This window comes from Vespula pensylvanica, chromosome 3, assembly GCF_014466175.1.
Source record: "Vespula pensylvanica isolate Volc-1 chromosome 3, ASM1446617v1, whole genome shotgun sequence".
Classification (NCBI taxonomy): domain Eukaryota; kingdom Metazoa; phylum Arthropoda; class Insecta; order Hymenoptera; family Vespidae; genus Vespula; species Vespula pensylvanica.
Genome location: NC_057687.1, coordinates 2,305,587 through 2,319,748, shown reverse-complemented (window position 1 = coordinate 2,319,748; position 14,162 = coordinate 2,305,587). Strand labels below are relative to the sequence as shown.

Sequence of the window (14,162 nt, the reverse complement as noted above, 5' to 3'; positions counted from 1 at the left end):
CTTTAGTACTGTGTTTACGGACGCGTCCATGTATATGTGGGTAGTCAACAAAATTAATGATAACCTGACGCTTCCTAAAATCAAAAATATAATCTTTCTTGCGTTGTCATTTATAGAACAACAAATATTGAGATAAGTAAAGGTATAGAAAATATATTTATAGGTACGTAGCTGTAATAAATGTATAAGTATAAAGGATTATGTCTTGAATAATACTTTTGATACAAGAAACGTAATGAGTATATCAAAATTTTGTTAGAATTCAAAAGAATGCAATTCAAGGATAATCTCGATCCTTTTTGTAGCCAGCACGTAGGTAACAGGAAGGGAGCGATTTACGTAATCTTCAACCTGCGATGTATCATCAAGGGATTATAGATCCTTCGCTATCTTTTTTCTCGTCTCTTCAGATTGGTTACTTCAACCCTCCAACATTCTATTTTCCTATTTTGTACATGACAGTAACTATAAGTATCAGCTCCTTCTGTTCGAATCTTTCTTTCCAAAGACGATCTTTTAAAATCTTGAATGTTCAAGTAGAGAATTGTGAAGATCGAAGAAAAAAAGTAGGAGAATAAAGAGAACAAAAGAGAATAACGTCGAACAGATGTTCTTACACCTCTTTTTCTTGACTTCGCTTATCTAAATACACGTGAAAAATGTTTGTATGTGTACAAACGTGAAAATAGAAAGAACTTAATAAGTTCGTGAAATACTAATAAAAGTTCGAGTAAAGCTATCTTTCTAAGCTTTCACTATGCTCTTGTCAAACAAACGCCATTATTATGAATAATATGATGTTTCTACGATGAAACATTAATTTTCACATTCGGACATAAGATCAAGATAATTTATTATTCTTGGTAAGATTCCAATTTTATTATGTCAAATACTGTTCAATGACTGATTTTTCATCAGTTTCTTCTTCTCCTTCTCTCTCCTCTCTTTTCTATAACTACTTCAAGAAAGAATCAAAGTTATTCTGTTAGAACTCGAAAGACCCTGGGGGGAAGAATCATCAATTACGATTGGAAATAAATCGAAGGCAGATGCGACGAGTAGCTACAGGGCTAACACCGCGGGTGATGGATTTTTCACCCCTCACCTCCTACGGACAATGGCACTGTTTGCTACAAATACAAAACGTTAGCATTAAAGCGTCCAATCTTGGCTGACATAAAGTCTTGTGAAATTCCTATGTCGTACGTTTGCTATATGTAAGACATCAAAATGAAATGTCCATTTCATTGATCTTTTTTCCTTATAAAACATAATATTTGTATCGTACTCTGAGCAAATGAATCTATTTTAAATTATGTAAAATATTAAATATTTCATTATTTTGTAATAATTATGTTCGCAGCGAAGAAATATCAAAATCTTCGCAGTTTTTCGTTACTAACTGAAATGTAAATCAGTACCATTTATCAGTCTTTCTTATATCGAGCACGTTCTTTAACGACGTAATGAAGTAGTATCTACATAGTTCATTTTAGTAAAATATACGAGTATAACGATATGGTGTTTATCTACATACCACAGGAAGTTAAGAAGGAGAGTGGCTGTTTAACGATAAAAATTCTTTAAAAAGACGCTCTTGACATGGGCATATAAAGTCGTCAAAACGTGCCAAGGTAATTCCAATAAACTCAAATCTCCTTTTCTTATTCTTATTCTTCTACTTCTTTGTCTTTCATGAATATAGTTTCGTAAATACAGCACGATCTCGTGGGAAGTTTCGTATTTTCTTGTTCCCTAACTGGTGTCGACTATCCGGAATCTATAGGGCTTCTTATAAGAATTCCGACGTGTACATTATCATCTTACAACATCAAGCGCACTTAATTACCGTTCCACCAAAGAAATTTCGCACGCTGTTGTGTTGTTCGTCCATCGAAAGTGCAGTCTCTACGTCAACCTGTATTAAGATATATGTATCTTCTTTTGTTGCGTTCAGATATATATATTCAATAGGTTGTAATTTAATAAGAATTATATTTCATCGAAACTTATATTTAAACTCTTTACAAATATGTACAAGATAACAAAAAGGAAAAACTAAATAAAAAGAAAATTTTCCAACGAGCATAATGCTGAACCGGTGAAATGAATAAAATAAAATGCGTGATGATGATTCATCAGGAAGCTGGGAATATACGAGTGGACATATCATGATTCATGTATTTCGTAGTCGAACGTAGCCTCTGATGCAATACAATCGTTTTCCTTCTTCTTTTCCGAGAAGCTTACTACTTTGTACTTTTGCATGGTTCACGTTGATCGTCGGTACCAAGAATACCCTCGTCATGGATTTAGAAAGAGAGGTCGTATGTTTATAAATCATATTATTAAACTATATACGCACGATAGTGCTAAAAGTGTTAATTGAATACAAAATAATTATCGTTCTAGACGCATGCATGTCCTGACAGCATTTGTATGTCCTTCGTCGTTGTAGATTTCAACGCATAAAATCTAAACAGAAAAACGTATCATCACAACATTTCAAAAAGCTATATAAGTAAAAGGAAATATGCCACAAGCGTACGGAGAATTATTTATAAAATATTATTGAAAATTTATATAAAATCTTAATGTAAAATCAAAAGTCCGAACAAATATGCGATGCGTTGACAATTTTGTTAATATTCTTCTTAGACATACATAGATGTATAGTGTATATATAATATATACAAAATACATCTAGTTTAATCTTATCACCTAAGAGATCTTATTTTTACATTTATTATAGATGAAAGGACTTTTAACGATCATCATTGATTGATTATAAATCATCACCATTGATTAATTATGAATCCCTTAGGTAGTTAAAGACTCGTACTATTACGAATATAGCCAACTAACGATATCACTCATCCACTTTATCACTGTATCCTTGACACATTCATTTCTGAGAGGTTGAGTCTCAGTACGCTCTCAGTCTGACCTCCATCTCTGGGTCTTGCCGATGTGTCATATGAGGCTCGATTCCGGCACTGGTGGTACCTGTACCTCCGGTGCCAGTTACGTGATGTCCCTGATGATGATGAAGGTGATGATGATTAAGATGAGGCGGTTGAGCAGCTCCACTCCTATAAGCCTTTTCGTGCAAATCTCGACCACGTCGACTGTAAACTTCTAGTTGATTGCGAAGATGAGCGTCCTCCTCGGCAGCTAGTTCTTCGTCATATTCCAAGCAACCAACACCGTCTAATCTATCAAGATCGATCCATCCTCGCCATCGTACACATACGCCGTTCATTATCAAGTGTGATCTTAGGTGAACCTAGAAATTTAACGAACACGGGTACACGTCAACTTCTTTTCTTCTTTTCTTCCAGAAATTAGTCGTTCTTTACTCGTGAATGTGTTTCTTTCCTGACTTTCTTTTTTATCTAAGACCACAAAACAATCTCAAGAAATTTTTTTAAAGAAATGATTATAGGTGGAATGTTTATGAAACTTGATTTTGATGTGAAATGATCATGAAACTTAATTCTGATGTGATTTTGGATATACTAAATGTTTCTTTTCTTCTCCTTTGTTTTTAATTATTGCAAATGAAGACAAGAAATTTTACTGTTCCACTGACTACATATATATTTTCACGATCACGTTTCCCCTTACCTTTTCGCCACTAATATTCTTAAACGATTCTTATTTCGAAAGAACGATTACGCAAATTGGAAGGTACGATCATCGGTCTACCTTCGTTCTTGGTGTGCGAGATAAAATTGCGAGTTTGGCCGTGCCAATCTTCAACGTTCCCATCCAGGAAACAATAAACGACGAAAATATTGCTCAAGGACTTCTCAATTAAGATTCTTTTTTTTCTCTTTTTAATTTTTATATACTAAAATTATAAAATGACATAGAATACAAATTACTTCAAAAGAGACAGAGTTATAATTTGTGTATTTTTTTTTATACTATAGTCCTGTGTAATTTGTAGGGTCATTTCCAAAAAAAAAGAAATATAAAAAAAAGAAAAAAAAAGAAAACATTAATGAAAGAGAAAAAGAATGTTCGACGAAAAGGAGGATAAATCCGAACTGTCGGTCCATAAGCTACTCCGAAACGAGCAATTATCTTCCGTCAGCCTATGCCTGATGCAAGCGTGAGAGAGAACAAGAGAAAAGAGAGAGCTATTTTATTTCTTGACAAATGGTACGGTTTCCGGTCCCGTCCGTGAAATCGCTCATCGTAGAAGAAGCGTTATAAATGTTCAAATGTATTCTTAATGCGTCGTTGCATCTTTCATGTTGTTTTACAGAGTCACGTTCCAAAAACATCTTTCATTGTTCATTTGATATTCGCCCGTATTTTATATTTCAATCGAGTCCATTCACCGTCATATACTCTAGAATTCTAATTTTCAGACATGATAGGGAAAGAGAGGGGGGGGAGAGAAACGAGACGAGAGAGAAAAGAAGTGTTAATAAAATGTCTATATAAAAAGAAAAAGAAAAAAAATATCCCTGTTAGACACATACGACAAATGATGAAATACACAATAAATCTTACAGCTGGTTGGTAACGTAACACGAACAATGCGAGCAACACCGTAGGACGCTCTATATGAAGTTATAATTGAACCATGGCATCTGACAACGGGTGTTTTTACTTCGATTTACACGACAATCGAACAGTCTATCACCTTCGTATGTTGGATTAGAAAGGAAAAAAAAAGAGAAAGAATATTCCGCTTATTACCGCCGAAGCAAAGCGACGGTCGAATTCCAAAAACATTTCTTGTTTCTTCTAATGAATCAATCACGAGTCATAAGTCGATCTTTTGATTTAAAAATGAAAAATATTCGAAAAAACAAAATTATCCTTTTATTATTATTCACGATCGAAGTACGACTAAATTACAACGTACAAAGTAGGAAACTCTCCCTGCGATATTAGCTTCTCGACCCTTGTTATATTCTCACGCGATATACGAGATTTTTTATATTCCTTTAACACCGCTGTCTCTTTCTCTTTCTCTGTCTAACTTGCATGGGCGTGACCCATTAGAAGCAAATAATAGTGACGATATTTAAACTGTAACGTTTAACAGCGGAACGACGCGTATCTTCGAACGTCAACCCTTTCATTCGGCTAATTTGCATTGGTCTGCCAAAAAAAAGAGAAGGCACGCATCGTAATACGAATCAGCTACGAGAAAAGGGTTGAAAAATTGTAGACCGATTGTGTGTGCGTGCGCGCGCGCGCGCATATGAGGGAGAAAAATTTTAAAGGGAGAAGAGCAACAATATGGTTTAAACGTACGAAGATAAACGACTGGCTAGTCCTACGACGGTTCTTTCTTTTGTTTCTCAGTAGGCGTTACCTAGGTACCTTTTTGTGCAAGGTCCACTTCCTGCATAAAAGGCCGAACATTCGTCAGTTCTTCCGAATAAATCGCTTAAAAAATAAAAGGCCAACAAAAAATTGCTATGGTCAGTAGAGACCCTAACAAAACTTTTCTCCTCTTTTGTATGATTTCTCTTTTGTATTTTTGGAATTTTATTGAACAACGAGTCCTAGATGACAAAACTGTAAACTTTCACTTTTAATTTTTCTTCGAGAGATAAAAAGTAATTACTAAAATTCCTCTTTTATGAGTTTTTACTTGTGTTTGACATTAGATTTGATTGTTAAATTATAAAAAAATATAAAAAAAAGCCTAGATTTCTATAAATCGATAAATCCATCTAATGTTTTATATAATATTTCTTGTAAACAAATATGAAGAGAATTTCACTATCATATTTATTATAGATGCTAAGTCTTATTCTTGTTGCAGCTATTATATATTTGTAAATGTCATTAATCCTTAAATGCATATATCTGCAAAAATGTAACATATTAACATTCAATATTGCTAACGTGTAAAACAATGTAATTTTCCAATAAATTTGATAAAAAAAAAGGATAACTTTTCCATTATTTCCGCTTTAAATTTGCTTAATAGAAAGTATATTTCTTTTCTAACATTTTCTAAAATATAAATCATTCATTAAAGGTTTAAAGAAATTTTGAAGACATTTTGTATGATAATGAACCCAATGGCAAAAAACGTATTAATTGTTTAAAATTTTTAATGAGACTTTTTTACATCTATCATCGAATTTTTATCGTTATCTTTCTTACCGAAAACGTATACGATAAAAGGACCTACACTCTTCATATTATCGTACTTCATCTAGAGATCGCGAATCTCTGTCGTAATTACTGCTCCTCTGCAGGACAACCCGAAAACAATACGCAAGGGCACGTGTCGCCCTACGCCGCTCTTTATGCTGCCATTTCTTTCTTTTCTTGCGTTTTCATTGTCCGAATAAAACAAAACACGGAGCAGTGAGTAGTCGTGCGATTTCGGTCTCTGCCAAAGGACGTTGCAGCTAGTGAGAAAGTACCAAGTGGAATATCTAATGAATCATTTTCTCAATCTCTTTAATGAGTTCTCGAAATTCTCTTCTCAAATTTGCTTCTAACGATAAGTACACAAAACGCATTCTTTGTTTGAAACAATTGATATAAATAAGCGACTGTAACTATGATAATTCTTTTTTCATATCATCTACTTCGACGCTCTATTAGATGAAGTATTATTATCATTAAATACAATGAATTATTGAAATAAATATTAATATGAAGATGTTATTTAATAATTATTCTATATCGAATATTTACATCTTCTTGACTTTTATAAAATATATTAACATTACTACATATCTATTTAATCAAATTCAATATTTCTAAACATTTCCTTTTGTTATTAATACAACAGAATTTCGTAATTTTATTTTGTTCTTTTTTTAAATGGTACGATTTTCATAATCTTGTGAAATTAATTAAAGTTCGTAATAAAATATGTTTTGTTGATATTTTAAATTATTCTTTGAAAGCAATGAAATGCAATGTAACAGAAAAGATAGAAAAAGCAGTCTGCGTTCACTGAATGACTCTCGAATGTCCCGACGACACTCGAGAGGTACGGTTCAAAGAATGCGCCGTGTGTCACATAGATTTATGACCATCCAAATTAACGAACGACTGTTAAATTTCCGAAGATATTTGCCCGTGTCAGAGTACTTCTTTAAAAAAAAAAAAAGAAAAAAAAAGCAGAGAGAGAAATATACCAATCCCATTTGTCAAAAAAGAAAGTGTAATCTTAAGAAAATTGAAAATTCGTTGAGAGAATTATCATTAATTGAATAAAAATATTCCATGAATAAAAATTTTCACATATTTACTTGTCGTCGGATTAAAAGGTGTGTCCTTAAAAATCTGCAAGTATAACAAGAAAATGGCGGTCCGGGGATGCTATTGATCGCAATGGCGAAGCTGGAATATTGCCTCCCGCCCTCTAACTATACGCACGTACGCATCGTCGACACAAGGACAAAGAGAATTCGAAAAAGCAAGAAGAAAAAAAAAGGATAAGAAATAAAGAGAAGAGAGTCCTATAAAACTCGGTGAATTTTCTTTGATAAACCTCCGAAACTTGAAAAATAAAATTGTTCTTGGAATTGTTGGAACAGTAAAACAAATTCGACTAGATACTGAGTGTATCCAGTTACAGCCACAATCCATTATAGAGTAAAGGAAACGCTTTTTCGAAGTAAATATGTCGGGTATTTGGTAATTGTGACACGATGACATCATTGCCGAAAAGAATAATAAATTATCTTAAATGCTATAGATCGTTAATCGATTCGAAAATAGATAAAACTCTTCGTTAGAAGAAACGTTAGAGGATAATAATTTTCTATACAACTATTATTAGTAAGTAAACATTTGGACTTTGTTGTTAAAGAAGAAAATAGATTCCAATATTAGGATTAAGAATTCTTACCTTGCCGTGTTCTTTGTCAAAATCACAATCCTCTCTTCGATCAGGAGGATAAGTCCCACAAGCGTTACCAAAGACCAGTTGTAGATTTGTACCGGTCGCTGCGAACGCTATCTCTACTTGGCCTTCACGGCAACTATTTTGAAAGCGCACTTGACGTTCTTCCATCGGCCTATCACGATACCCAGTGTATCTTACCTGTAATAATAATTTCAATTCTATTGTTACAAATAGTTGTATATCAAGAAGACGAGATAGATTCATTTTTCAAAGGAATTATATATACGAAAAGTTTGACTACAATAACATTCATGTATCGAAATTTTTAATGTAAATACTATCGATCGTTTAGTTTACATAAACACGTCACAAATGTTAACATAAAAACAAAAGAAATAAACAAATTCGTCCATACACTTCGACGATAAAAAGACATTGAATGTTGAGATGAATCGAATTTTACCTCGCTCTCACGGCTGAGTCTTCTGAAGAGCTCGTCGCTTTCAAACTTGGCCTTCTGATCAGGCACAACGCGTGGCATTTTTAACGCATAACGAGGTCGTGGTTGCTCATAAAGTGCCATTGCATCAAAGGGTAGAACACCAACGCCGAGACCGGCCGCGCCACCCGCATGCTCGCTCATTGCGTGCATCATTTTTTCGGCGTACATGCACAGGCTGTATCCTCACTATTTTTATTATACTTTTACTTTTTATCTTTGTCCATACGTTCTTTTTCAACGAATTTTTGATTTATGCTTTATCGACAGGCAGCTCACATAAACAAACGAGTTTCGTGGATTTGGAAAAACTTGTTAAGAACGCGTATAATTACGGTAACGTCACTTTTCTTCTTATCGAGTAACACGATCGAAAGTATAATATCCAATTTGTCTTGACTCGTTACAGAGCTCCAAACTATACAACGTCCCAGTGGAGACTGACAAAACTTTATATAGAAAAAGGTCCCCTCTTACTTTCGGAGAGCTCATGTTAAGTCACGCCTACCGACCAGCCTCTCGATCCATCCCCACTCAACTACTTCGTGATTCGCGAAACTACGTAGATGTTCCCCTACCATTATTACATCTATATGTATGTATGTGTATATTATATTCCTCTTTGTACATTGTATTATATATGATCTGAACTGTTACGCATGCACGTACACGCATGATGTTCATACATCACCTTTTCTTAAATATATATTTTCTTGTATATATGTGTATATATATTTTCTTGCGCGCGCGCGCGCGCGCGTGTGTGTGTGTGTGTGTGTGATATGCATTCATGCTTTAATTTACGAAGTGTCCCTCTACGAAAGGTTTGCAAGACGAAGCACTTTTGTTATTTTGAAATGTGAAAAAAGTTTAATGTTATAATTATATGGACAAATTTGGTAAAAGTAGAAGTAATAAATAGTGGTATTTTATTTTTTCCTAACTTTCTACGTACATGTGTTGGGTTGTGCACAGTACCGTGTATATTCGAGAGAAACGGTATTGTGTATCTCATCCATTTGAAAGGATAATTATTAGTATTAAAATATTACTAAGCATTTACTTACAAACGAATTTTCGAATTATTTATTCCTATATATTTAATTGTTTTTATTTTAAATCATTTTCATTGAAGTGATGGTAAGTTCGATGAAAATTTTCCGAAAAATATCATCAATCAAGAGAACTTCAAACTACATTTTTACAAATAATAAATACAAATATAGGTAAGCAAAAAATGAGGAAAAAAGAAACTATTACCTGAAAGTTGGATGAAAATTTCGTAGAATGTTTTTCACATTGGATTTTCTAGCGATGGATATTTTAACATTTTCCTCGTCGATAGAGTAAAATCCCAATTAATGTTCTTTTATGTCATTTTTATAACAAATATCAAAACATTTGTCCTACAACAACTAAAATTCCGTTGTTCTTTATGATGTTCTGTACCTTTTTTTATGAGTTTACGACTATTTTTTTATCTTTGAAGAAACGTATTCAGAACAATTTATTTATAGAACAATAATATGTTATATAACTGTTATTTTTTAAATAAATAATAAATCTTATTTACACATTATTCTACACTTATAACACTGTGACAATAAATTTGTGTAGATACAATATATAGAAATTAAAAAACAAAAATATCTTATACCTACAAGATAAACGAATAATCCATCAAAAGAAGATTTATATCTATTGTAACTGATCAAGTATATTTGTGTATGTGTTTGTGGTGCGCGCGCGCGTGCTACATCTTGTGTATACACATATTATTATATACATATTCGTTAAACGTTCTTTCTCTTAGGTAGATCAAAAAAACATTGCGATATTCCTTTACGTCTCTTGGTTTATTCAATTGGTCCATAAGTTTCGCCAATTCTATCATTCTCTACACTGTAAGATTAAAAAGAAACACTCGAGAGAATTGCATAGGTACCATTTATACACATATAAAAACACATACGTATTCAGACGTTACGAAAAATTTATACACGTATATATGTATACGCCATTGAATGTATTATCTCCCCCTAACGATACTCGAAAGACAGCGTAACAAAACATGGCTCGTTCTCCCTCTATTCTTCTCCCTTGTCCTGCTGTTTATATACCACTCTTCTCTAACAACGAAAGCAGTTTTCATTTTTTCGGTATATCACGTTACGAATCGACATATTATTAAATACTACATCCGTAGATAAGTACTTAAAAAGAAATGAAAGATATAAATTAAATATACTTCGTAAAATAAATATGAATCTGTGTATTTAAATGATAATGGTAAATAAAAGAATTTTTAAGAAAGTTACATATGTATAAAATTGTAATGCTTAAACTTTGATTTATTGTTAATGTACATAAATGTTAATAATTTCATATGACACACACACACACACACACACACACACAATAATATATATATATATATAATTCTTTTGTATAATATAAAGAATGTGTTTCATTTGGTAAAATTGTGCGAAAGCGTCAAAATCGATAGAACGTGTTCGTTGCTAGAGAAACTTCGTTCGAGCTATCTATATCGAATAAACATTCCAGACGAATTTCGAGAGACGCGCAATGTTGATCATAAAGAAAGTTCGTAAAACGGTAATTGCCGGACAAGATGATCATTGTAAACGATATCAGTTTAAGGTCAGTATACTTTATAATCTAAAAGAAAAATAATCATTTAAATTACGTCGACAAAACGTATTTTTCTGTACTTTTGTTTTTTATATTTTTAGTTAAGGCAAATTAAATCAGCTATCGACATGAGTCCTCCCAAAAATAGATCTCATGTTATTTTCAATGCAAAACGAGCGCAATTAGAGCGAGAAAGACAAGCACAGATTCTGAAGGATAATTTTATTCTTTTACAAAAACTTACTGCCATTATGTATCGTAAACAAATCAAGGATGAATATCAACGATTGAGATGGCAAGAATCGAAATGTGTAAAAATACACTGAAATTATTAAAAAGATTGGCGAAATATTCGAGTTTTAAATTGTGTATCGTACCTTGTATTTTTTAAATTATTTAGAAATAAATATTAATTTCTTTAATAATTATTATCGCATTATTTTATCATATAATCTAAGAATTAAAAAAAAATGTTGATACTATCAAACCCCTGTAATAATGAAGAAAAATGCTACATAAGTGCCATCTTCAAAATGGAAGTATAGAAATTAAAAATATCAGTTGATAAGTTAAGTTCAGACATTACCATCTGCAAATATTACAGAATATAGAATAATAGATTAATTGGCGCTACAATCGTTTTGTTCTCAGATACAATGTAACCTTTATGTGGATGTCTGAACAACTATGTTTCAAATGTGGGATCATCGGACTGCATTGAATAATTTGGAGAGAAAACATGACTTTGTAATTTAACGATTTTTAATTTTCAGCTACCTTATTAAAGAACTAATAGATTAAAGATTAATAAAATATATTAAAATAATTAATTTAGAAACGTCAGTGATAAATTATTACTGTGCATAAAGATGACAGTTAATTTAGAAGATGCGAAAAAACAATTTACCGATTTGATGCGAAATTTAAACAAAAAAAATCAAGACCAATTCTTTTCTTTTATTTTGCAAGAATGGAAACCTATGGAAACTGTATTTCAATGTCGACCAGGTTTGTATGTTTGATAAATTATTCATTTTAAGAAGTATATTAATTTTATTAAATATTTAAATGCATGCAGCTATAGGTGATTTAAGGAAAGATATGGAAGATGCAATTATAGATGATCCTATCTTCTTATTAAATTCAATTGCATATGATATAAGGAAAAGAGTTCCCTTTAATGGAATATTATCTACAGAACATATAGAATCTCCTAAAAAAGGAGAGGTATGTATGATTAAAATTTACAAAGTCTGTAATGTTTCATTAAAATTATATATTTTTATAGAACTCCGATTGTGAATCTAATATAACATTGCACGTTGATGAATTTCTTTATGATGATGATGATATGAATGAGTTAATAGATAATGGAAAATTACAAAAATATTATTGTATCGATTGCGGATCACGAAATATAAAACCATTAAGTAAAATAATAAAATTAGTATCTTTATTTTTTATAAAATTGCTCTGATATATATACATTATTTATTTTTTAGTATTCATTTCGCATTCGATGTCAAGAGATGCTATATATTTCATATTTAATACCTTATTACCAACTTTAAAAGGAAAAACGATATTGGATATTGGATCACGATTAGGTGCAGTTTTGTATGGTGTAAGTAGAAAGAAAAACTATTTTACTTGTATATATTGCCTATAACATAGTTATAGTAAATATAAAATAATGTATATTTTATAGGCATATGTCTATACAGATGCTATAAAAATCATTGGTATTGAAATGAATAAAGAATTTTGTGATCTTCAATGTAGCATTGTAAATCAATATAAAATGAATGATAGAATTGAAATTTTACATAAAAAGATTGAAGATGCTCCAGAAGTGGTAAGGACAAGCGATGTTGTTGTCATGAATAATCCTTTTGAATTTTATTTACCTGAATCTATACAAGTAGAAATGTGGAGATTTTTGAAAGATAATTTAAAGAAAGGAACAATTCTTGTTGTACGTCCAAATATTGAAATAATGTTAAAAGACTTACAAACAGGAATTGTAATAAATAATTGGTTAAGACCTTTTTCACATCAGTCAAATAATCAAGAAGTTTCTTCTTTTTCATCTATTACTAGTCAAGACAATGACAAATACGATAACATTGTATGCTATGAAATTAAATAAAATATATGAACATTTCAATATACTTTGATCTAGATCAAATTTTAATTGTAACTGATGCGTTATATATACTAATTATGAATGCGTGTATGTAAGTTAAAGATATGTAATATGAACATTCATACATTACTTATGTTTTTGTAAGAAATCAACAAATATTTATAACCCAGAAGCTAAATTAAGATTCAAATTATTTCTTTCAGCATTAAATATTGTTACTTAGTTCAAAACTAAATATCGTCAAATTGATTTAGTGAAACCTATATCTAAATCGTTAATCTCATTGATTAGAAAATATTTTCTACGATACAACAATCCGTTAATTTACAAAATCACGAATGAGCACCATCTTATAATGTTTCATAATACTTGTGTTGCATCTTACGCGGACCCTAGACTTAAAGTAGAACTATGTAACTATAGATAAGCGATATCTCCTCCTTTGTAGAATAGAAATGGGAACCTACCCTAACCAATATAATAATTAGATATAAGTTTTATCATAAATATGAATAAAGACTTCTATCAATGTACAAAGAGAAACGTGCCTAAACAATGGGAAGCGAGGGAACAATGGACGCCAACAAAGATGTGAAACATGTGCGCTGAATCCATAAAACCTCATCCTCACCAGCACGTAACATTCCAAACGCCTGTAGTCGCCATTGAACATCTCCCTTGTCAGTTAAAGCTGCGACGGGCCAATGATAACGCCACGGCAAATCATTTCTCGCTGATTGGGCAACGCTCCTTGTTTAACCGCCGTCTCGATGATTTTTTTCTTAGATTTTTCGCTGCGCTAATTACTACAATTATTATTCTTTAGATTATTTTGCTGTATTAATTATTATGATTATTACTACGATTTTGTTGCTTAGATCATTTCACTGTACTAATTACTACGATTATTACTACTATTGTCTTGAACCAATCATCATTTTAGTTCAGTTACATCTATTGTTATTGTTTTAAATAAATCGAGCATTATTAAAACAGTCTAAGTTAATAATCCCGATTAT

The 14,162-nt window shown here is 31.8% G+C and overlaps 3 protein-coding genes across 4 annotated transcripts; 2 read left to right on the top strand and 1 right to left on the bottom strand.

Annotated features, from left to right (window-relative positions):
- Positions 1–1,997: 1,997 nt before the first annotated feature.
- Positions 1,998–8,829, bottom strand: LOC122627635 (protein big brother-like). Of its 2 annotated transcripts, XR_006326893.1 has the most exons (4): positions 8,310–8,829; positions 7,850–8,044; positions 2,866–3,286; positions 1,998–2,475 (listed from the first exon to the last, which is right to left on the bottom strand). XR_006326893.1 is itself a non-coding variant. In XM_043808920.1 (3 exons), the coding sequence occupies exons 1-3, from the start codon at positions 8,514–8,516 to the stop codon at positions 2,927–2,929; spliced, it is 762 nt and encodes a 253-aa protein (XP_043664855.1). In that variant the 5' UTR covers positions 8,517–8,827; the 3' UTR covers positions 1,998–2,926. The 2 variants fall into 2 exon arrangements, 1 of the variants encoding a protein (XP_043664855.1); XM_043808920.1 differs by having other exon boundaries at positions 1,998–3,286; positions 8,310–8,827.
- A 2,030-nt stretch (positions 8,830–10,859) lies between these two features.
- Positions 10,860–11,360, top strand: LOC122627753. Its single transcript, XM_043809202.1, has 2 exons — positions 10,860–11,006; positions 11,099–11,360. Exons 1-2 carry the CDS (start codon positions 10,932–10,934, stop codon positions 11,321–11,323), a joined length of 300 nt encoding a protein of 99 aa, XP_043665137.1. The 5' UTR covers positions 10,860–10,931; the 3' UTR covers positions 11,324–11,360.
- A 283-nt stretch (positions 11,361–11,643) lies between these two features.
- LOC122627756 lies at positions 11,644–13,686 on the top strand. Its single transcript, XM_043809208.1, has 6 exons — positions 11,644–11,744; positions 11,833–12,005; positions 12,076–12,224; positions 12,286–12,427; positions 12,500–12,621; positions 12,706–13,686. Exons 1-6 carry the CDS (start codon positions 11,737–11,739, stop codon positions 13,144–13,146), a joined length of 1,035 nt encoding a protein of 344 aa, XP_043665143.1. The 5' UTR covers positions 11,644–11,736; the 3' UTR covers positions 13,147–13,686.
- The last annotated feature ends 476 nt before the right edge of the window (positions 13,687–14,162 follow it).